General features: G+C 41.3%; 1 protein-coding gene across 1 annotated transcript; it reads right to left on the reverse strand.

The window, feature by feature from the left end:
* Positions 1-19,135: 19,135 nt before the first annotated feature.
* On the reverse strand, positions 19,136-23,833 carry LOC119176290 (cleavage and polyadenylation specificity factor subunit 4). Its single transcript, XM_037427498.2, has one exon. It carries the CDS (start codon positions 23,695-23,697, stop codon positions 22,846-22,848), a length of 852 nt encoding a protein of 283 aa, XP_037283395.1. The 5' UTR covers positions 23,698-23,833; the 3' UTR covers positions 19,136-22,845.
* Positions 23,834-23,843: the final 10 nt, after the last annotated feature.

Consider the following 23,843-nt stretch of genomic DNA (forward strand, 5'->3'; position numbering starts at 1 on the left):
TCAGTAATTTCACAAGCAAGTGTTTATCAAGAGCAGGAAAAATGAAAATCAAAGTTTCATTTTAGATTTCGTACCGGAACTTCCATGCATGACATGACAGATTTCTTAGTGTATTTTTCGCATTTTGACAACATTGGCTGAATGAAGTTTCATGAAACTTGGCATGGTTACTCTACAGCCTATTCAGAAGACAATGTACTTTATTCTTACCTTTATGATTTATGTATGAACCAGTATACGGCATCGAAATCTATGAAGTCATGGCATTTGGTGCGGCAATTTTTAGGTGGCCTCACTACAAGCGTTTTTATTCATGCATCTTGTTCTTTCGGAGTGTCCTCTCACGGTAAGAGTAATGTTTTCAGCATTTAAAAACTGTTGTTTATGAATACTTGAAAAGTTGGTATTGTCTTGATATTATTTCATTGAATGAATGATGCATGGTGTTGTGACATGGCAAGGCCTTTGTACTATTTAATGAGTGTAACGCCGTAATCAAGTGGGCAAGTTAGGTGTACCTTAGGGAAGTTAGGGAAGCACACTTCAATTAAAGTGCTATCTACCAAACATATATGATGGAAGCTGATTGCCACTTGCAGAGGAGTATTATGCGATCAGAGTGCACTCTGTGAATGCACTTTGCTGCCTCTCAACTTCATGCATCCCTACTGGTGCAGATTTGAAGTGCTTGTATACAAAGCAGCAGCACTTTTGGTTTAGGAAAACATAACTTATACCATTGTTCATAATATTTCGGTATAAAACAACCACATTTCTCTCTGTCTTTTTTGTTGCTTTTTCATCTGCATTTATGAAAGACATGCTCACAGACTGTCACCATTTCTTCTTTGCTATACCAGCATACTATATTATCCTGTTTAGCGCTGTGCACCATAAAGTGTCTCTCGGTGTTCCAAAGATTATTCTTCATGGGTGCAGTTAAGGGGAGATGCATGTCGAATAATGGAAGTGTTTTTCAAGATACGTATTTTGGTTTTTATTTGCTTTCACAAGTTTAGCATCTCTACTTTCACGACGAAAAACTGAAAATTGCAATTAAACTTGAAGTATGTTAAAATTGCTTTTAAAAACCACAAGATGGCAAATAAAAACTAAAAACAGCTCATTTATTAGAGTCCCATGGAAATAGTTGCCTAGATGCTTGCCATTGCATTTGGTATGAGCAGTTTTTTATAGCCATACGCTCAAAATCACCACAATTGTTGATTTCTCATGATGGAAGGAATCATCTTAGAAAACATATATTTTCTGGATAGACAACCTGTCAATTGTACCTTTAAAATGTGTGTGTTTCTCACGATCCACTTATGGGTAACTTTTTGAGTTTGGAAATCATGTTTTTGGTACTTCTGATAGCTTATTGGAATTAAATTTTGCCCACACATTCCTTAACGTGAGTAGGATGCAAGTATTTTCTTTAAAACTCTATATCAACTGTAAAATTGTTACAAACCTATAGTAAACTGTCAGTATGGGCTGAGGATTCAAAAAATTTTCACATTAAAATTTATTTTGTGAATTAAAATGTTTTATGCCCACTTTTTTCATAGCTATTTGGATAATATAGTTTATGTAGAGCAATATGAGTCATTAACAGCTCAGAACCATAAAAGCTTAGTGGCAGAAAGAGTTTGTCTAAAAATAGTTATACTTTACACATTGTCATGGCATGAAACGAAAACTGTGCACTAGCTATAAAACTGATTAAATATTTGAAATCAGCATAAAAGTGTATATAGACAACGAAAATTTCATTACCCTAGGCTAAAAATTAAGGCAACTTTTTTTTTTCTTGAATTGCATCTCCCCTTAACTTGGTCTTTTGTCCGGGATATATGTTATGATTCATATATAGCTCATTTGGCAAAGCACTGAACACATTATTTAATAATTCTAGCTTTGGCCCTTACCAGCAGTGAGTCGGTTTTTGATGAAATTTGATTCCTTTACTTTATGTCATCATTTATGCACTGCAGTAAAAACTTGTATGCTATACCACTAAGAGAATATGCTATTCAAAAAATGTCATTTTTTGCAAAAATGATCACTTTAAAATTCAGCTTGGTAAATTACGTTTGGTAATTAAACTTTTTTTCAATTCAGATTAGAAATTGGTGAAAAATATATTTTTTTCAGCCCATGCCCTCTGGCCTCAACTACAGCAGTTGCTGAGGCCACAGTGTATAGTGAATTTGATGTAAAGAGGAAAAGAGGCCAAACACAAAGGCTTGCACTTCTTAAACTGCCATTACCACCCGCACGGGGGAGAAGTTGAAAAATGATACAATGCAAGAGGCACGAAATTGTTATGAAATAGCAATAACCGGCAATCCAGCCATGCGACTTTAATTCTCGACCTAGAAGGAAGTTGCCAATTTCATCCACGAAGAGTGACTTCTGGTGTAAGCAGAGGCATGCCAAAACTCTTCAGGAGTCCACACCAGACCACACTCATTAATGCTCACTAACAAATACCTTTGTGGCTGCACACCCTACATAGTAAAAGCACATCACATATCATCATAATCATCATTTATTAACCCTAAGCATTGCATACAATAGTCATATCAATAATTAACATATGTATTCATTCGAAATAAGGCAAAATGTGTGTGTTGGCAATGTTTTTTATGATAAATCTGTAGTAAAATTGTGTTCATTGCACAAATCCTGTAATTTCCCTTTATGAACAGCCAAGCTGGTTGGTGTCCTAAACCTATCCGTATAAGAACATTTTAGGGATAATCCTACAAACAATGTTTACGGAACATTATCAAGATGTGGTGAAGCGGATGAAGACGTTTGTATCTTTTGAGGACGAGCATAAGATGTCAACTGTTGTCTGGGTACAAGGTGGTGACCGCGATGTAATATCCGGTCATGATGCATGACCGGATATTACTTTTGGTTCCAAAACCACCAAACCCCATTGCAGCGCATAAATGGCACAATTCAGACAAAAAAGACCCTTTTGGAGCAGTATGCATGGCGCAGTTGTTTTCAATTGACCCAGGTTGGCGCAGGTTTCCCACCACTGCAAATGGGAAAGGAAAGTTGGGTTGAGAAGGAAAAGGAGGAGGAAGCTTGTATAGGACAGTTTGTACACATGCTAGGGCAAAGCTACCATGGAGTTCCACTGTTTCATCAGGCTTTTCACCATTAGTGTGAGTTGCCCCAAATTTTACATCAAGTTGGAGTGGTCATCGCTACGGGCAGCTTTTGCTAAGCTGCAGCTCTTCAGGCATGACAGTGCAATTAACTGTGGACTTCAGCACAATGAACTCCTGAGCAAATTTTTTTTGGTTTTGTATTGTATACTATGTATACATTATTATCATTACACAATATGGAATGCAAGGCATGTCTCATCTGCTGATGGTCTTGGCAGATTCTGAAAATGATGGAGTGTCACATTTAGACTCAGATTATAAGCTGACAATAAGGACAGATAGGTGAAAATTAGCAGAAAATTATTGTGCTGCACCCAAGTTAAAAGTGAATATTAGGTGGACATGAGCAGCTTGTTTGGAGAGGGGAGCTCAACATGTTCTTACAAGATCCCTCGAAATAAGACGTTTCAGGAGTCTATAGTTGTTAAGTGCAATAAAAAAGGCGGAAAAGTGCATGTACTTGGTTAAAGATAAATATGAATGTAAAAGTGAACAGTGGGACTGCGACATTTTCAAGGTGGCAGGAGATTCAAAGAGTGGAAGGAGTAAGAATGAGGTGTTACGTTATAGCAGCACTAAGAGTCAATTTGAGTGGAAGCATTAACAGATGAGCAGCTGAAGTAGGCGTGAAATGTTTATAGTAAAAGGTCAGTTAAGCAACAGAAACACATGGCACTAAGCTTTTAATGAAGAAACAAAGTAACAAAAAGCAATAACCATAATGTTACACTGCAATAGATATAACATAGATCCCTACTATAGAGTTACGAATTCAGCAAATACATCGGCTGGGTGAATTTTTGTCATAAAGTGCATGTAAGGCAGCATGTAGAACAGTGTACGACCGAGAAAATGCAAGACTGTGGGGTGCCTTCTGTCTTTGCATTTTGTCTGCTATGTCTTGCTTCATGTGAAACCTCACAATATGACCATAGTGCATGCAGTAAACCAAATGCACTCAGTTAACCTTCCTGTGTTTCCTTTGCCTTTTTCCTACCACAGATTAGATTTTACTGACTTTATGCTTGTTTGGGAATACACCTCAATCGAATAAGGGCGCCATAAAAAACGATCACAACTACGGTATTGAAATTTTTCAGGTCACACAGAGGTCAACAGAAAACATCATTGAACGAAATACAAATTGGTGGAAGGTGTATTCTTTGGGCACATGGCTACGTTTAATTGTCAGGTCAGGTTGCTTCCTATTGTGAAAATAGGGATCATCATTTGTGACAGCTGGAAGAAATTGACAAGATAAATTCAGTTGGCCACACCTATAAACATGTAGAATATGCAGATGTTAAGTAAGCTAGACGGGCATGTGTGGTAAACTATGGAACAATGTGATACAAGTGGTGTTGAAGAAAATATTGGGTTTTTGTTGATATTGAAATGCAATGTCCTGGAGAAAACGAGCAAAATCATAATATAAAATGTTTTTTAACAGTGTCTGCACTAGGAACTTCTTCACACTGCAGGTTTAAAACTACTTGAACATTAAAATTTGGTTAGGCACAATGAGTACCCTATGAGGCAAATTATAACCCCTGTGCACAAGAAAAAAATAGTTATTCTCTGCTGAAAAAGTTGTTATATAACGTAGGATCCTTCGGCATTGACTGTCAGAATACCATACAGTAGTAAAACTATTCTACTAATTTGGAACAGTGAAATCATCAATGGTACAATGAACCACTAGGTGGCTAGAAATAAAAAAAATATTGGGTACTGCCTAAGATAAGGCTACTACAAAAACTCATTTTTGAATGAACGAAGCCTGAAGATCCATTTCCATCTCTGTCTCGACACACGCTCAAAATTTGAGTGAAAAATTTTGCGGAAAGATGAGTGCAAATACTGTGAGCCCACATGCCTACATCAATGAACGTGAGAAAACTGTAAGTGCAGACACACTCACAACACTACATGTACTTCACTATCAAAGTACTCACTACTTAGAGCTTCATCACGCACAGGAAACAGAAAGTGTCTCTATTACTTGTGACAAGCAATGCACCTCCTATAGAATAGGGTGCCAACCATCGGTGTGCGCAGCGTTCTCCTTCATGGGGGGGACGATGGGGGGCAAAGGTTTGTCGCAATGCCCCCCGTCCCTATTACGTCAATGTATGCGGCTGACTTTGTGCCCCCACAACAAGTCGCGGTGCTCCCCCTGCCTATTATGTCAATGTGTCCCCCTCATTAGGTGACTAGGTGGCGTGGCCCCCACCCCTCTCCTCGTGTGCATTCCTATATATGATGCCAACAGTAACTGCCGCTAATAAACATTAAAAATTGTGCCAAGATTACTGACCAAAATTAGTTTAAAACAAGTGTCATATGATAAAGCTCATTCAAAAGACAGAAAAATTCTCAGTGGTATGTAAAAATTTGTGCCAACATAAAATTCAGATGTTTTGTGTTCTTTACAGGGGGAGCATTAGGAAAGTATGGGCGTGAACTGCAGCCAGGAATTCTATTTTCCTCATTTCTCCTCTTAGAAAAAAAAAAAGAGAACTCTCTTTCCTAAATCTGCATTTTATATATTCACTACATACTGTCATCAGGGTGCATATGTCTGGCCAGAAAAATTTTAATGAATAAAATTTAAGTACAAAATTGTGATGTGCTATAAGACATTGTGATGTGACTAGACCAATTTTATTTTATCTCACTTTCTTGAATGTTATATTTAATTGAAATATGCAGCCATTTTACTTTTCACCCTGATTAATATGTGGCCATCATGGCTGAGAACCCCCAAACATATGCTTAGTAGTATAGTACCAATCATCTTGCCAATCATGGGCATCTAGTAGAAAGTTACATATGTATAAAAAAAGGTAAGCATTTTCATGTAGATACGCCACACACCAACGCTTTTTCTTCCCCACCCAGCAAAGCGAGAGGGCAGATGTGCATGTGACAGCGCAGAACAGTCTTCTGTCAAAGATCTATGCAAAAATTTGGACTTTTGTTGATTGCCTGCACACTACACAAGCTTAAGCTATGTCTTCACATCATAAAATATGTTCAAACGACACATGCACGTCTGATTTTGTAGTGCTGTTTGATTTTTTTTCTGCATTTGCTGCTTGAAGAGTGTTATTGCTGTACTCATCATCATCATCATCAGCCTGACTATGTCCACTGCAGGACAAAGGCCTCTCCCATGTTCCACCAGTTAACCCGGTCCTGTGCTTGCTGCTGCCAACTTATACCCGCAAACTTCTTAATCTCATCTGACCACCTAACCTTCTGTCTCCCCCTAACTCGCTTGCCTTCTCTGGGAATTCAGTTAGTTACCCTTAATGACCAGCGGTTATCCTGTATACGCGCTACCTGCCCGGTTCATGCCCATTTTCTCTTCTTGATTTCAACTATGATATCCTTAACCCCCGTTTGTTCCCTAATCCACTCTGCTCTCTTCTTGTCTCTTAAGGTTACACCTACCATTTTTCTTTCCATTGCTCACTGCGACGTCCTCAATTTAAGCTAAACCCTCTTTGTAAGTCTCCAGGTTTCTGCTCCGTAGCTATGTACCAGCAAGATACCGCTGTTATATACCTTCCTTTTGAGAGATAGTGGTAATCTACCTGTCATAATTTGAGAGTGCTTGCCAAATGTGCTCCACCCTATTCTTATTCTTCTAGTTACTTCAATCTTGCGGTCCGGCTCCGCGGTTATTACCTGCCCTAAGTAGACATACTTTTTTACAACTTGAAGTGCACTATTACCTATCTCGAAGCGCTGCTCTCTTGCGAGATTGTTGTACATTACTTTTCGTTTTCTGCAGATTAATTTTAAGACCCACCTTTCTGCTCTCCTTGTCTAACTCCGTAATCATGAGTTGCAATTCGTCCCCTGAGTTACTCAGCAACGCAATGTCATCGGCGAAGCGCAGGTTACTAAGGTACTCCCCATTAACTCTTATCCCGAACTGTTCCCATTCTAGGCTTCTGAAAACCTCCTGTAAGTACGCGGTAAATAGCATTGGGGAGATTGTATCCCCTGCCTTAAACCCTTCTTGATTGGTATTTTTTTGCTTTCTTATGTATGATATACGATGTAACAAGATATAACATGGAGAGAACTGAACACGCTCTGAAAAACGGAGGAAGCGTCAAAGCAGTGAACAGGAAACTTGGGATAGGCAAAAATCTGATGTATGCACTAAGGGACAAAGAAGGCGAAATAACTACCAATATGGATAGGATAGTTAAAATATCAGAGGAGTTTTACAGAGATCTGTACAGTAGCAAGACAACCACGACCTTAATACTATAAGAACTAGCAGTAACCCAGATGACACCCCACCATTAATGACAGAAGAAGTCAGAAAAGCTTTGGAGAGCATGCAAAGAGGCAAAGCTGCTGGTGAGGATCAGGTAACATCAGATCTGCTGAAAGATGGAGGACAGATTGTGTTAGAAAAACTAGCCACCCTGTTTACGAGGTGTCTCCTGACGGGAAGAGTACCAGAGTCTTGAAGAATGCTAACTTCATCCTAATACATAAGAAAGGAGATGACAAGGACTTGAAGAATTACAGGCCGATCAGCTTGCTCTCTGTAGTATACAAGCTATTTACAAAGGTAATTGCTAACAGAGTAAATAAAACATTAGAATTCAATCAACCAATTAAAGGAACAAGCAGAATTTCGAACAGGCTACTCAACAATCGACCACATTCATACTATCAATCAGGTAATAGAGAAATGCTCAGAATATAACCAACCACTATACATAACCTTCATAGATTACGAGAAGGCGTTTGATTTAGTAGAAATATCAGCCGTCATGCAGACACTGCAGAATCAGGGCGTCGATGAAGTATATATAAACATCCTGAAAGAAATCTACAGGGGATCAACTGCTACCATAGTGCTTCATAAAGAAAGTAACAAAATACCAATTGCTGTACTCAAACTGCTCAAAATACCTTGGTACAGTCACCCCATACTAATGCACATCTGGCAACATTTAGCGTTAAACACTTTGTACCTTGCGGTGGCTTCTTAAAATAAAGTGATCTCCAAAACCGCATGGTTAGGCAGAGAAAGCCCAAGGCCTGCAGAGTATTGGCACCCCGCCATTTGTTTTCACAGTTTCACTAATGCTTGCAAGCTTGAACTTGAGCTGCTCAATCTCTAAAATTCTCGTGCTCAGCCATGATCCACTTTGGAGCAGTGCAGACGAGCGGAATGAACCTAGTAATTTGACTATCATTTGTTTAAATATGCATATACCGGATAGATTGAGAATCAATGTGTGCGTGCTGGTCACAAGCCACTGCACACACATTTGGTTAACACACTTCCCCCAGAATACAATGGTAAAGCACAGATTATTTATTCTAATGCGTTAACATGTACAATAAATAGGAGATAAATGCCAGATAGCAAAAGCAAAATTGTAGCACTGTGCTTCAGGCGCGAAACATATGTATAGCTGTGATAGAAATATACTTCATCAGGAAATATGTCAATCTTTGTTTATAATACACTATTTGCTAGTGACTATACATAAATAATTTGAAAGAAAATTGGTACTTTGTAGGGAGAAATTATACTAGTACGCATTTGTACATTCCCAATACATAATTATTTTTTCTGTCTATTGAAGCTGACAGCCATTAACCCCTTGAGCGCTATGCTTAGGCTCATCAATGCAATATGGGTAAACTTTGCTTCAGATGATCAGAGCTGGTCTATGGCAATATTATCTTTTCCAAAGTGATATGGATGATGCACAAAGCATGTTCACATAGTTTGTTTGTACACACTTGGCTGCAGGTTTAGCAGTTGGAAGCTACATTGCATTGTTCATGTTTTACTACGCAGGCTGCAGCACTTTCACGGCAAAGTTGTTTATCTCCCGGATTCCACAATTTCATCGCCAATGACAGAAAATCCTTCTGTTGACTGAATATGCAACGAAGTGAAAAGTGCCCGTCTCCATTGGTCTTATACTTGCAAAACACCGTCCAGTATTTGTTTTAATAAAGAAAAGCACCAAGCAAGTGTCAAAATCACATCATAGATGATAAGACGCATTTGTATAGTGTGAAGCATGTAGTGTTTGCTGCATGGTAAAGGTTACAGTTGCATAGACTGCAGCTGATGGGAGGCACCAAGTGCGTCATAAGAAGCATGGTGTGCTTCACTACCCTTTCATGTGTATATGAATCCACCTAGCAAAGGATTTCATTTGTGTTGTGGTGGCACAATGAGAAGGCTACAGAGCAAAAAGTCCTGCAGATCGGGGTAAACACAACAAGCGACAATAAGAACAGTAACGTGAATATGCAGGACAAGGTCTTCCTCATGTTCAGATGCTCAATGGTGTATGCAAAGCCGATTTGAACAACTGCAACACTGACAATTACTTCATGCAGTGCATGATTGGTTAAGTATACATTACATTGGTCTGTTAGATCAGGTGATAGAACAGCTTCTGTGGCCAACCACCTTCACAGTGCAGTATGGAGCCCAATGCTAAGTGAATAGCACTTTTGGAGCCCAGCTTATTGTCGATGCAGTGCATCACGTCACACCACGCAGTGGACAGTACAGGCCTAAAACAAAGCTAACAATGCTGAAAACCAATGCAAAATAAAGTGGCAAGGGAATAGAAAAATTAATTGCAATCATTCACCTAAAATTGCATAGAATGCATCTGAAATATCCGGCTGACACCTGCACTGCTCAAAGAGAAAGGGACACTGCCTTGGCACCGACCACAGAAGGGAACGCGAAGGTGAAGGCGTGAAGAACCTTTCAGTGTGGGCGCTACCGGTAGGGGTGAGAACACTGATCGTTGATAACAGTGTCAACAATAAAAGAGATATGGTATGAGTGAAACTTGAGGACACACATCCTCAGGCTTCACCATAATGGTGCTGCATTAAGCACAAGATTTAAAACTGCAAGAGGGCCTGCACAAGGACTACATTAGCACTATATTTTCTTTAATACCAATCTTGGCTTAACAGAATAATGAATTTTGAAGCCCTGACACAAAAAATTTTTCTGATTGTCGATGACTCTTTGCAATAATTATAAATATGTAGTAGTGCACAATGAAACGATAAAATGAGATTTGTACGCATTAAATTCGTTGAAAAGACTTCTGAAGTGTATATTAAAAAAAAGGAAAAATTGAAAATTTATTACAAAACAAAGGAATAGAATCAATGCAAGGAAAATTTTTGTGTCAGAATATAATGCAGTCAAGGGGATTTTAATGGCTTTTTATAAATTTTCTTGCCAGTATGATCATTTCACTGATCACATAAGAAACTTCTACCTGTTCCAACAGATCGTTTAAGACCCAATGAACATATGAGAAAATCATTTTAAGTGAAACAGCAGCTATATACAAGGGCAATGGTGTCACCCATGATGCAGCGAGTGAAATTTCAAAACCATGTTTCTCTAGTGTAGTTGCCCCACTGTGCCTTGCTGAGAGGACCACACAGTTCTGGACAAAGACCACATACAAGAAGCTATTGGCCGCGAAATCAAGTGGAGTCACCGCCTTGCAGCAACTGGCTAAAGTGCGTAAGGGTGGATTACTCCGTGAGCCATCTGCTAGAGACGTCATGTTTCTATGGGTGCGTAAAAGGGTGGTTTGTCCGGTTATGTCAGCGCAAGTGTAACTGATTATGTGTTTGCCTGAAACAATGCCTGAAACATTTGGTCTTGCTCGACTGCTAATGGATTGTAATAAGATCGGCGAGTGCAACTTTCCGGAGTGCTGTTTGTTGTCCTCGTACCCTCCATTCACCAGAATAATTTCAGAGTGGGTGCCGCTTTCTGCTTCAAGCACGTCGTAAATGCTCTTGGCATCCTCCCAAGCATGAGGAATATTAAATAGTGTGTGAATGCAGTGTTTTATTGACTTGGTTGTAAACAAAAACGAGGCCCAAGGACAAGCCCTTGTGCGCTGTTGGTAGGTGAACAACTATGAAACTGTAGTTCATCGATCATGCGAGGAGCATTAGTTGTGTTTACCTGCCCGTGGTATCACTACATAGAAAAATTACTATATCACATAAAATGCGACACTTCGGTAGTTAAACTGTACTTAAAATAGATTTGCCCAGTGCAACCGTGTGGTTAAATTTAGGAATGCTTTAAAGAGCCCAGACATTCAAGATTAATTCAGACGGTGTGCCTTACATTTGATGCTGTATAATTTCCCTGAAAATCTCATCCTTTTTACAGACTTGAGTGTTTGTTTCATATAGAAAAAAAAAAGCAATCTATGCTTGTCTCATAAAATAACAAGACCCTTGTGGTAGCACAGTCATGCACATATTCTATCAATAAAAGCTTTCTGCTGAACTCTTACAAGGTTTTTATACTTCTAATAATGCAAGAACATGTGCGTATAGGTGGTAAATGCAATGTAGCACAAAGCACTGTCAGCTACTAAGCTTTCCTGACTAGACCTATCGATAGTCCCATATTTCATAGTGAACAGAGCGAGAAAAAATATGCATACACGTATAAGTGCGAACCGTGGTACTGAACTCATCATACAGATAAGTGGGCTTTCTATGATCTTATTTTTTCTTTTTGTTGTATGTAGATGAGAAAGAAGTAACTAAGTACTTCAGTCATGCTACAGAAGTGCGTAGCTGGCGGAACACAAGCTCAACACGTACAAACAACACAGCAAGTGTGATTTAGTGTGAAAGCATGCGGTCAGTCACCCAGGGCGAGCATTCCTTTGAAAGTCAGAATGCACTTTACTCACTGCTGATGGTAGCGTTGCATAAGCTTTGTGCACCGTTTCAGTAAAGAGGAGCGTAGATATTACCAGTAAACTGCAGTAAACGCACTTTATTCACCGACAATCGGCTCAGACAACACGCACCGAAGGGCCAGTGCGTGTGTTTGTATATGCACCGCTGACTGCCTACCCACACTTACGTGGGGATTGTGCTGCCACCTATAGCATGATCTCACCGATAATAGTCTACAAAAAAATAAGAGAGGCCCTTTTAATATACACTTGTCAGAGTTTTCTGCGATAAAGCACTGAGGTGTAGAAAAAACGTTATGGTTAGAAATGGCCTTTTTTTAATCCCTTCACGCTTCAAGGAATTTGCACTGGCAATGTATGAGACGTAAGGACACTCCTATTCATACACCTACAAAGTCCAGCTAAAGCCTCCAATTCTTTCCCAACATTCATAAAATCTTAATAGGTAGAATATAAATGCTTTCACTCTAAAAAAATTCACTTTAAGTCACACAGGTGTCACAAAAATGGCTTGGTAACACTATCAGTCACAGAGCATGGCAAAACATTGCAGTCACACATCACACACATACGCAGCATATGCGGACGACGATGACTCACAATGCCATCATGCTCATAGTAATGCCAGTGCCATTTTCAGAAAGGAATTGAGGAAGGGGCTATCACGACTTTCAGAGCCATAAGCTAACTTCTTCGAAATTATGCACAAGTCTATGACACAACAAAAAATTTAAGCCAGAGAAAGCAAATATGTAAAAGTTTATCACCCTTCACAGATATGAATTTTCTATGCTATGAGTACGGAGTGCATTCATCTCACTTAAAGCATTGAGAAGATTTAAGACTTGGCAGTGCCTGAACAGGACGAAAATTGTGGACCGCAAGGAGCCGAAGATATTCGACTTGCTTCTAGTTGCCCATATTTCGGGGGGTTTTGCCACTGTTATTCCAAGCACCAGCACTCATGTTAACAATATAAATATGTAATGCAAAAGAACAGGACGACAAAAGAGAGACAGGTGCAACCATGACATCGTTGCTTATGTCTGCTTGTCTGTCTTTTCTCATTTCTGGCACTTTTTTAGTTTGGGAAACAGCGTATAAACTAGCTTATCGAACTGCCAGTGCTCCAGCCTGCTGTCAATCATCTCTTCATGCCTTTTGGGCATGAACATTTATGTACTAGGCTCAACATAATAGATGTAGTCAACCCCTCCAACCGCGGAATTTTTAGTCTGCATGAATAGGCACATATACACACACACACACACACACAAGGTGATATCCCCTCTCCCCAACTGACACCTTTCACTGAAATAAAATCCTGCTTACACCCATTCCCAATTTGATGGCATATACAGATGTACTTACAAGGTAATCACAACAGAGATGCATTCCCATGCATAACTTTACAATCTAACAAACAGGGACGAATTACAATGCTATGTGAATTATCCATGTGCAATGCTCTGCAAATAGCCAGATAATCTGCAACACTTACAGTGGTACGAGTCCAGATCCTGCTTTGTTTAGCATTGGCATAAAGCTGGGGAGCTATTCTCGCAGTGTCCACTTGGTGAACATAGCCACTTTGGTCTCTACTGATTGGCTGGAGCTCGGCAAGCAGCATGCCACGTTTCCGATCTTTCTTCCACAACGTCATTTTGATGCCGTGCAACTTTCACAACTCTCAACAAATGAGAAAGACGAAATGCATTTCAGTGCAATGAATACTGTCCTAGAGATATGCTTTCGGATGCACATGTTGGAGCCCGTACATGAACACTAATCACACTTGCCCATGAATTATATTTATCGCAGCCGCTCGCAAAATGCACCAAGAACGTCAGTGCGCCTTTCCTGCATCGTTTTTCAAACATCTTAACAAAGGCAAGTTCTGACTTGTGAGGTTTGTTCAAGAGTCTTGTTACTCTACGTTTTCTCCACTTTCTCTCTACACTGAAAATGTGCTGGCAGACTCTGTGTGTCAACGTGGTGCAGAGCGCCACGATGTCCTGACTAGCTGGTTTTTTTTTTTTTCGCGTTGAACACACTCCACTGAAGTACACACCATGTGAATCGTGCCCCTGAAGTGTGCACTTTCCCATGAATAGTTGTATTATGCCAGCAGTGCTTGCAGCACACTATTGGGCTTGCAGGGCTTCGTCATAAAGGGTAGCCTGTCAGGCCACAGGAAGTGACCATTAGTAATAAATATATTGGAGGTATTTACTAATTTCCCACCAGGCAGTGCCGTAACCGTGGTTGGTCAGCAATACGGCTCAGGACAGTCTGACCTTTGGCAGCATCGCACTTCACTACACCGTTTTCTTAGAATATAAACATAACATGTGCTGCCTAAAACTTTGGTTGTAGTCTAACGATGACGTTTGTGTATGCAACCATGAGGATGGCAACTGCCGTGCTAACATCTCCTCTATTTTATCAATGCCAGCCAGATAGGCCCGATCCTGCTGTTTATCACCTGCTCCTCTAGACCTTTCCTGCTCTCTCCCATTGCCTAGCCTTTGCGTGTGCTTTACGGTCATTGGGGAAAGAGCCCCTCATGCAGTGCCTCACGACAGAAATCATACGAAGTAATTTTTTGTTCAGTTGTGTACAGACCCGTGGGGTGGCATTTTGCATTCCTCGTGTTCACAATATTGGCGATCACGCAGGCTCTGTCAAACGATACGGTGTTTTGAGATAGTGTGTCGCCATTCGTGGCACTAAGCAGGTAACCAATGCAGAAGTATCACTGCAACACTTCTGCATGCGCAACTCTGCAACGTGGCGGCGGCATTGCTTTGAGCCACAAAGCAGCACGAAGGAACAAATTTGACAGGCGTATCATATTGTTGTGGGAAACACGTCTATCACATCTACGGGGGAAAGTGCTCGGAAGCACATGTGACGCAAGCAGTGCTACATAGAGTTATTGTATATGCTCCCTGCAGGAGCAGAGTTGCACACAATACCGCCATTATGTCCAAAGGCTGTGCAGTGAAGCCACTCATCGCACGCGCAGGAGAAAAATACGGCGTAATGTTCCGGCGCGGGCGGCGTGCCGCAGACTTATTCGCGCGCGCTGGGCACGATTGCACTGTTGCAGTGAGGCGGTACATCGCTATAAATAGTGAAAATGCTTGAGGCCCATGTGCTTAAACTTGGGTGCATGTTAAAGAATCCCAGGTGGTCAAAATTTTTGGAGCCCTCCACTACGGCGTCTCTCATAATAATATGGTGGTTTTGGGATGTTAAACTCAACAATTCCTTAAATTAGGTGAAAATTATTATAAAAAATAGGCCATGTATCTGCATGTTACACCGCAAATGTCGTTGAAAGACGATAGTCTTGCATCTGGAGAGAGTGAACAAAACGTTTATTTGATGAGCTACGCAAGAAAATCGGTGAATGCTATTCTGGAGGCGTTGCATTAGAGTGCCTCGAGCGTGCAGCGGAGGCGAACAAGCGCATCAACTCACGTCACACGTGAGACATGAGCGCTATCTGGCAATTATCCAAAATGGGGCGCACGCTGTGCGCGCCCATCTCTGAGGTGATAAGATGTAGAACGCAAGGTGATTACAAAAGCGTTAAAAACACTTGCCGTTTCATGCAAGCATTGCATGGCCAGCGCAGAGTTATAAAGGCTACGATCCTTAAAACTACTTATGTATGCCTTAGTAAAAAATACACATATATAATATTGATGTGTTGTTATGTTGCCCCAGATATGCGTAATAATTGCTTTTAAATTGACAATCGCATAAGTATGAACGCTGAACCTTGAGCAATATTGGTGGGCGCTGCGGATAGGGTCTGCCATTTGGAGTATCGTTTGGTCACTTAGGTGCAGTTTAGTGTACCGTTGAGGGTGGACAAACAGACATATGTATAGACAGACCAATATTTTTGTGTCATAAGGTCCCCAAGAAGAACTATCATCTTTAATAGTAACTCAATCATAATAATGCCGCAGCGCAGTTTTTACACCAGGCATACGATGCACAATGTTTCTGCAAAACCCATTTTGTGACTGCCTGGTTCATTTGACCCCGCTAGACGGTGCCACCTATCCTGTCTGTCGGGGAGGGCTGACAAGTTTGTGGCTTCGATGTTCTGGCCATTCTAGCTTTGAATGAGGCTGAAACCAGGTAATCGATATTGACACATGCACTTTGACTTATTTTGACACGATGGTTGGAGTATCTGCAATGCGGATATCGTGACGAGTTTCTTCGAACGAAGATGGATTTGCAAAATAGGGCCGCAAACGTAAAGCCTACTTGGCGGGTAGTTTACATTACGTAAAGGTTTACGTTCTGTAAAGACCCGCGCATGCGCAGATTCTATTCAGTAACATGTTACTGCATATCGTATACGTACAAGCTAGAAGCCCTAATGGCTATCATGATGAGACTAAAGTCAGTGCGTGCAGAGAATGCACGGGCGCCGCGCCATCATGCATGTAAAGTTGGCTTTGCCGCGTAAAATTGAACATATGACAGCACTTTGCACCACGTGACAGTGCTCCACGAATAGCGGCGGAAGGAAAAGGTATATGCAACTCTGCTACCTATAAGTAGCCTATACAGTAACTCTAGCGCTACCCATCATGTAGCGGCACATCACGAGCACTCCCTGAACTAAGGCGGAACGACGGCTACCATTGAGAAGCACGTGTTTGCACTGGCATTGAAAGAACTAAAGGAGACGTTGGCCGTGCCAACGCCCCTTGTGAACGTTGTCCCATGAACTGTCCGTAGACTGACACGCCACACAGCGGATAGAAAGAAAAACAGCTCGAGGAGGATCAATCGATGACGCAGTGCTTTCACGTGGCTAGTGCGGCCCTTGCCAACACCTGCCATGCAGGCAGAGAGCTTTCGTTAGCCTTTTTCATGAACAAGTGGCAATATCCAACATACGGGTGCCGTACCATGGAGCGCAAACCAGATTCGCAGAGGAAATATTAGGGAGTTTTCGAATAGGGGCTCCAAAGCCCTTTGCGTATGCACGCTTTGGTTCAAGCAGGAGCGAAAAGATTTCTAATAGGGTCTGTGGCGCTTTGGATATTCACTAAATTCTCGGTCATGTCACTTCAGTGGGTGGCACCACGTTTGCCTGATGCTAGGCTTTTGAGGCAGACATTGCGGCTCCCGCTAAATTCGAGAAAGTGTCCCCAACCCAAAACCTAAACACAGTTTGAGTTTTGCACATGCCAGTGCCCTAGAGGCTATTTCTTTGAAGCCCTAAACTTTTAGGGCCCCTATTTGAAAACTTTCTATTGTCACATTCTTCTTAGTGAAATATACTAATGTAAAAGTCGTGGTGATCGTATGTGTGCTTATCTGTTGGCAAGCCACAAAATGAACGCCTCAAAAATTTAAGAATCCGTCCAATACTAGCGGAGTTACAAAGATTTGTCACACGCTGCAATCACATTCTCTCTTATCTTGTCCCAACGAAAGCACTGGAAGCTGAGCAGGGAGGGATGGGAGGGGCAAACGAAAAATGTCACTCGTGCCTCGTGACGTTAAGCATTTTTTCTTTTTGTTTCTTCGAATACGCAGCTTTTTCAGTGCGATCGTGCGCGCACACGTGGACAAGTGACGGCCTCTTGCGGCGACCTCTGTAACAACCGAGCGGGCCATGTTCAAATCAGCCAATGGCTGATAGATGGGCTTACTGGGCTTATTTTTGTGATTTGTCGAGAGAAGAGAAAGCTATTTTTAGCTGATTTTGATAATTTATTGTGAATTCCAGGCCGCGTGCTGCACTATAACATTTGGCTCGCGTGTTGTCGGGATCCTCTACTACCGATCGGCAGCGTTTTTTGACCATGCTCAAAGTGTTGCATGGCCCCTTTAATGCTCATGATAAATCAAATAAATCCTAGCTTTGTATTCTCCTGGTCGAAATGATGCAAGTTTCAAACGCTTCCAATTATATAGATAACCGTATTCCTTCACAACATCCCTGCTTGAAGCAATTTGTTTTTGTGAGCGACAAAGTGTCACGTATGACATAGATGATGTATTTCTACCTCTTTCGTCTTTGTAAACTGCCCATGAGGTCTTTCAAGACACCAAGTGCATGAGCTGGGTACATAAAACAATGCAGCTGCTGTTTAAACGGCTGAGTGTGGCATATGGCAGCCGCAAATGGTGTGCATCGCCGCAGCATTTACTCATGGAAAGCCAAAACGACATCTGCGAACACAAGCGGGTCAGTGCAGCAGAAAACGAAGCAGCAATCGATGCACACAATTTGTGCTGAGGTTTCATCTTCGCCACCAAATAAACAGTCGGTTTGCGAATTGCTGCTCTTTTACCCTTCATTTTGCGTGTAATTGTGATCTATTTCAATGTGGAACTCGATGCCGCGTCATGAAAGTGGCCTGGCGTGATTACATTTGTCAAAAAAAGTTCTACAAGATGCTTCTATGCCCTCTTACTCGCTCGCATCATCTTCTGGACCGCCATGTTGGTTAACCTCGTGCGCCACCTATAGGCCGCGGACAGTGCGAATAGGTGTATACCAAAGAAAACATGCAAACCCCAGCATATGAAAAAAAAGGTAAAAAGAAAAAAGAACTACATAGATGTTTCTTGTTTGTATTAGCAAGCTACACAACTGGCAATTTATCTATACTGCAGACATGGACGCGCATGTCATTGTAACTGACACGTGCCTCGAAATTGTGTGGGTTGCACTCCGCCCCTTTGCCGCTGTAACTTGTGCTATCGGAGTCTGCTACTGTGCACCAGATTCAACAGACGACTTCCCAGAGTGCCTAAACGAGTCCCTTAATACAATACAGAACCAATTCCCACTATCACCAATTGTATTGGCTGGTGATTTTAATTATCCCAATATTGACTGGCAGGCATGCGTGGCTCTCGGTGGCACAAGAAAACGTGAGTGTCAGGATTTCCTTGATGTACTTTCTTTGTTTAGCTTAAATCAAATGGTTTGTGTACCCACACGCGGCGAATGGATTTTAGATCTCGTGCTCACTACTGATCCAGGCAACACGTGTGTTAATGTTAGCGATCACAAAATCATGCATTGTGAATTTGAAACATTCCGAGAAAAAACATGTGATAAAAAGAAAACTATCTTCGACTACGCACGAGCAAATATTGATGCGATATCATGCCAACTCTCTTCTTTTTCTATTTATTTTTTAAACACTATTGGTGACCGTGATGCAAACAAAAACTGGACACTTATCCGGGACGAACTTATCTCACTAAGAGGAAAATACATTCCAAAAGTCACCATAGCCGCATCAACACAAAGCACATGGTTCACGACTCACGTAAAACGCTGCATTAACAAAAAGAAACGATTGTACTCACGAGCGAAATTGACAGCATCTGAGGACGACTGGAAGCGTTATCGTGAACACGCGCAGATATGTAAAATGGAAATCGAAACAGCAAAAGACAAATTTTATAACTATGATATTTCAAACATGTTAAAAAGCAACAGTAAAAAATTTTGGAAGGTTGTGAGTCCATGTTACGATTCCAAGGCCATAATATCAATAGCGAAAGACGGAAAACTCCTTTCTATGGCAGACGCCGCGACAGAATTCGGTAACTTCTTTAGCTCTGTGTTTACGGATGAAAGTCCAATGCCACCTAACCTACCAGCTATTCCTTTAACTTCCTGCATGCAAGATGCCCTTATCACTCCGCGAAGCATCGAAGCAGCCATTGATCGCCTTTCTGCAAATTCTGCACCAGGTCCTGACGAGATATGCCCGAAAATGCTTAAGTCGGTAAAGCTAGAATTATGTCCTTTGTTAAGTGCCATTTTCCAACAGTCCCTCGATACAGGCTGTGTACCCGACGACTGGAAGCTAGCCCGCGTAATACCTATATTTAAATCTGGAGACCGTTTTAGCCCAATTAAATACAGGCCAATCTCCCTAACTAGTATTGCAGCAAACTGCTTGAACACATCATTTCATCGGCAGTCATGAATTACTTAGTGGAAAACAATTTCTTTTTTGACAACCAACACGGCTTCCTGCGTGGTCGATCTTGCGAGACACAATTATTTGAGTTAATTACAGACATTTATATCGCTTTGCATGACCGATGCTGTTTTTGTAGATTTTAAAAAAGCATTCGATAAAGTCCCTCACGCCAGACTAATGAAAAAGCTTACCATTCTTAACTTAAACACCCACGTTTTTAATTAGATATCAGAATTCCTAACTAACCGGTACCAATCCGTTGTAGTCAACGACAAACACTCCCCTTTAGCGCACGTCAAATCGGGAGTGCCTCAAGGATCTGTACTGGGCCCGATTCTGTTTCTAATTTACATTAATGATATAGCTACTTCTATGACTTCTAAGGTAAGGTTATTCGCCGATGACTGCGTGATATATAGAAAGGTGGTTAGCATTGAAGATGCTTATAATTTGCAGAACGATCTTAACATATTAGGTAATTGGTGCCAAAACTGGCAGATGGAAGTTAACGTGAGCACAACAAAGATCCTTTCATTTACTACAAAACAGACACCGATAACTAATCACTACACATTGAATGAGAAACAAGTTGAACATGTTCTCAATTTTAAGTATTTGGGAGTTCACTTAACGAGTGACCTATAATGGAACTTGCCTGTTGACACTGTCACTAGCAACGCTTATAAGACACTGGGATTCATCAGACGTAACTTATATTTCGCCAATTCTGATACTAAACTTTTAGCTTACAATACACTAGTCCGCTCTAAGCTTGACTATGCTTCCCAACTATGGAACCCTCACCAGGTTTACCTCATAAATAAAATAGAGTCTCTTCAAAACAAAAGTGCCCGGTTTATAACAAAGATATACTCTCGAACTTCTAGCATAAATGAAATTAAAAAATCTTTAAACTTGCCGTCTCTACAGTCACGCAGACTGTACTCCCTTCCGTCTCTTTTTCACGATCTCTACCATAACCATTCGCAACTGTGTGCACTTATTAACTTATTAAACCTGCTCATAGAATATTTGCTCGTCTGGACCACAAATTCAAATTAGAACCTTTATTTGCCCGAACAAACCTGTTTTTACATTCACCATTACTTCTTGCTGTCAATCACTGGAATCAACTTCCCAATGATATTGTCTGTATAAAAAACCACAAAGAATTCACTCACAAATTAAAGCTTCATCTTGGTGTATGAATGACCTAATACAACTGACCCAGATGTACATGTGCTTATATAACGGTTTTTTAGCACACTGTATAACTCGCTTATTTGACTATGATCAGCATTGTTTAGCATATAAATGTTCAGCCTCGCTTGTTCTTTTGATACCCCTTCCTTTTTAGTGTACTTTTGTCTTCATAATTGATTTTCTGCGATTTTGTACATTATTTAATGTTATTTACTTTTTCATACATTTTATTACTTTATTGTTCGTGTTAGTTTCTATATATGTATACTATTATTCCCCCCTATGTAATGCCCTCGGTCCTTTAGGGTACATGAATAAATAAATAAATGAATAAATTAGTTCTAAAAATTTTATACCCCAACATTGTACTGCACAAACCAATATTGTTACATACTACCACTTCTCTACACGATTCTAAATGTAGCAAAAAGCAGCTCTATATTATTGTTGAATTTTTTTTTACTTTACCAGCTAACTTGATTATTACCATTGAAAATTGAATTAAAGCTGTTAATGGCATCTATGTACGAGTATTCACTGGATATTAAAAACACACTTGACCTGGCAGGGTTTAGCCAATGCATGTGTATTGGGATTCAGGTCAATTTGTAAAGCACTTCTACAAAACACACGAGTGCTACGAAACGGGGACATAGACAAGAGGCATGTGGGACAGGCGGCTATCCTGTACACCTCTTGTCTATGTCCCCGTTTTATAGTGCTAGTCTGTTTTACATACAGTATGAACTAACTTGCTCAAACACACGTCTCACTATTTGTAGCTACTCATACCTATCTGTCAAAGCATACTTCTAACATTATAACGAGAAAGTGAATAAATGCGAACAAGTCATTAAAGCAAGAAAAGCCGTGTATATTTTTGTATTAAACAAAAATAACAACAAACCAACCTTGGCGAAGCTCTGCGGTATCGCATTTCCCCATGTATGAAGCAGTAAAACAAAAAATCCTTTGCTGTATATGAGGTCCGATAACACCCTGGCCTTATCCTCATCTGTGTGGCCCTACAACCAGCACATTTCAAAGTTATAAGAATTAATAACACTTGAAATGAAGCAATGTGCACACAGTTAAGACAACCTTAGCAATCATGATTAGCCCAAGGGTTCAACCATTCACACAATACCGCATCTAACACAGTGATGTGCCACATGATTCCACATTTTCTACAAAAAAACTAATAACCATGTCAAAACATGATCAGAAAAGATGATATCCCAAAACAGTGTTGAAATTGGCCTGCGAGTGCAATGATAAACCAGCAATATAACATGCACACATTTTAGATCAATCAGGTCAATCAACCAGCCAAGCTGGACACGCACACACACAACTAATAAACAAGCTTGTCCGTGCGCCTAACTTGATCCATTATGTAATCCCCTGGTATTATAAAACCTCCACAAATGAACCTTGGACTTCACCACAAACATGTAAAAAAATTAGATCAAGACCAAACTATGATCTTACACTCAGACACGCAATAACTGACACTGTGATGGGAACACGCGCACTGCCCTTCCAGTTTCTGTAGCTGTGTGATCACTGAATTGGGAAAGACTGACAGAGGGGCTTACAGCAACACAAAGAAACATCAGTTGCAGAGACACGCACTGCATCCAATGTGTGTATCTACACTTTAGTGCCATACTCTGAACAAATTTACACACTCGGCGTGTTCTGAAGGGCACTGCTGAGGAATGCTAAATGTCCCTTCGGGCATTTATTGGCATAATGTCCTTTCTCTCCACACTTGTAGCAAGTGACTTGATCCAGCGGTCTGAAGCCCCGTTGTCCTCCCGGGCTAGGGCCTCCACTGTCGTCGTGATCCCGTCGGTGCATTCCTCCGTAGTGGTTGTGGAACTGCATGCGGGAGTGCTGCTGCTCCTCTCGCACTTCAGGCGGCATTTTGTGGCAGGATATTGCTTTGTGCCCTGCCTCACCACAGTAATGGCACACAATGTTGGCCTTTTTCGCTTGCTGCGCCGGGTCCTGAATGGGCAAGTCAAACTTGGGATGCATGAATTTGCACTCCGGCCCGTCAGGACAAAATCCGCAAAGGTAGTTGACGCACATGACGCGCCGGGTGTGCCGGTGGCGACAGACTGGGCCGTGTCGACAAAAGCCGCGGTCGTACCAGGGACAATCTTTGATTTTCGCTTCGGGATCGATGTGTAGAAACGGACACTCCTTGTTACTGCACGCGTTGAAACGTGAATAGAAGTAACACTCCGGCATTTTCGTCATGTCAAACTCGTGGAGAAACTCGCACTGGTCGCCTTTCTTGCAGAGACCTCGCAGCCAGTGCTTACAGACCACTGTTCTGTCACCCTTAACGTGCCTGAAAGGGCACGCAGACGCCTTGCTGCAGTTTCCCTGCACGTAAAAGCAGCACACGGCTGCTCCGGACTTGTCCATACCAGGGAACGGTAGCGGCAGTGCGCCCAGTTGCTGCTCCAGGGCCACTTCCAGCTCGAACACGACATTTCCTACTTTGGCTACTATTTCCTCCATCGTACACGGCGCCCGATCGCTCCTGATCAGTACGAATTACCTCCTCAGAATAACGGTGAAAGAGTCACTCTCGAATACGAGAACAAAGGCGCGTACCGACGACGACGAAGGCATCAAGACAGCACGCGTCCCGCCATTGCACGGAA

This window comes from Rhipicephalus microplus, chromosome X (genome assembly GCF_043290135.1).
Source record: "Rhipicephalus microplus isolate Deutch F79 chromosome X, USDA_Rmic, whole genome shotgun sequence".
Lineage (NCBI taxonomy): Eukaryota > Metazoa > Arthropoda > Arachnida > Ixodida > Ixodidae > Rhipicephalus > Rhipicephalus microplus.

Coding starts and splice junctions, on each gene's coding strand:
- LOC119176290 (XM_037427498.2), bottom strand. CDS start 23,697: ATGGAGGAAATAGTAGCCAAAGTAGGAAATGTCGTGTTCGAGCTGGAA.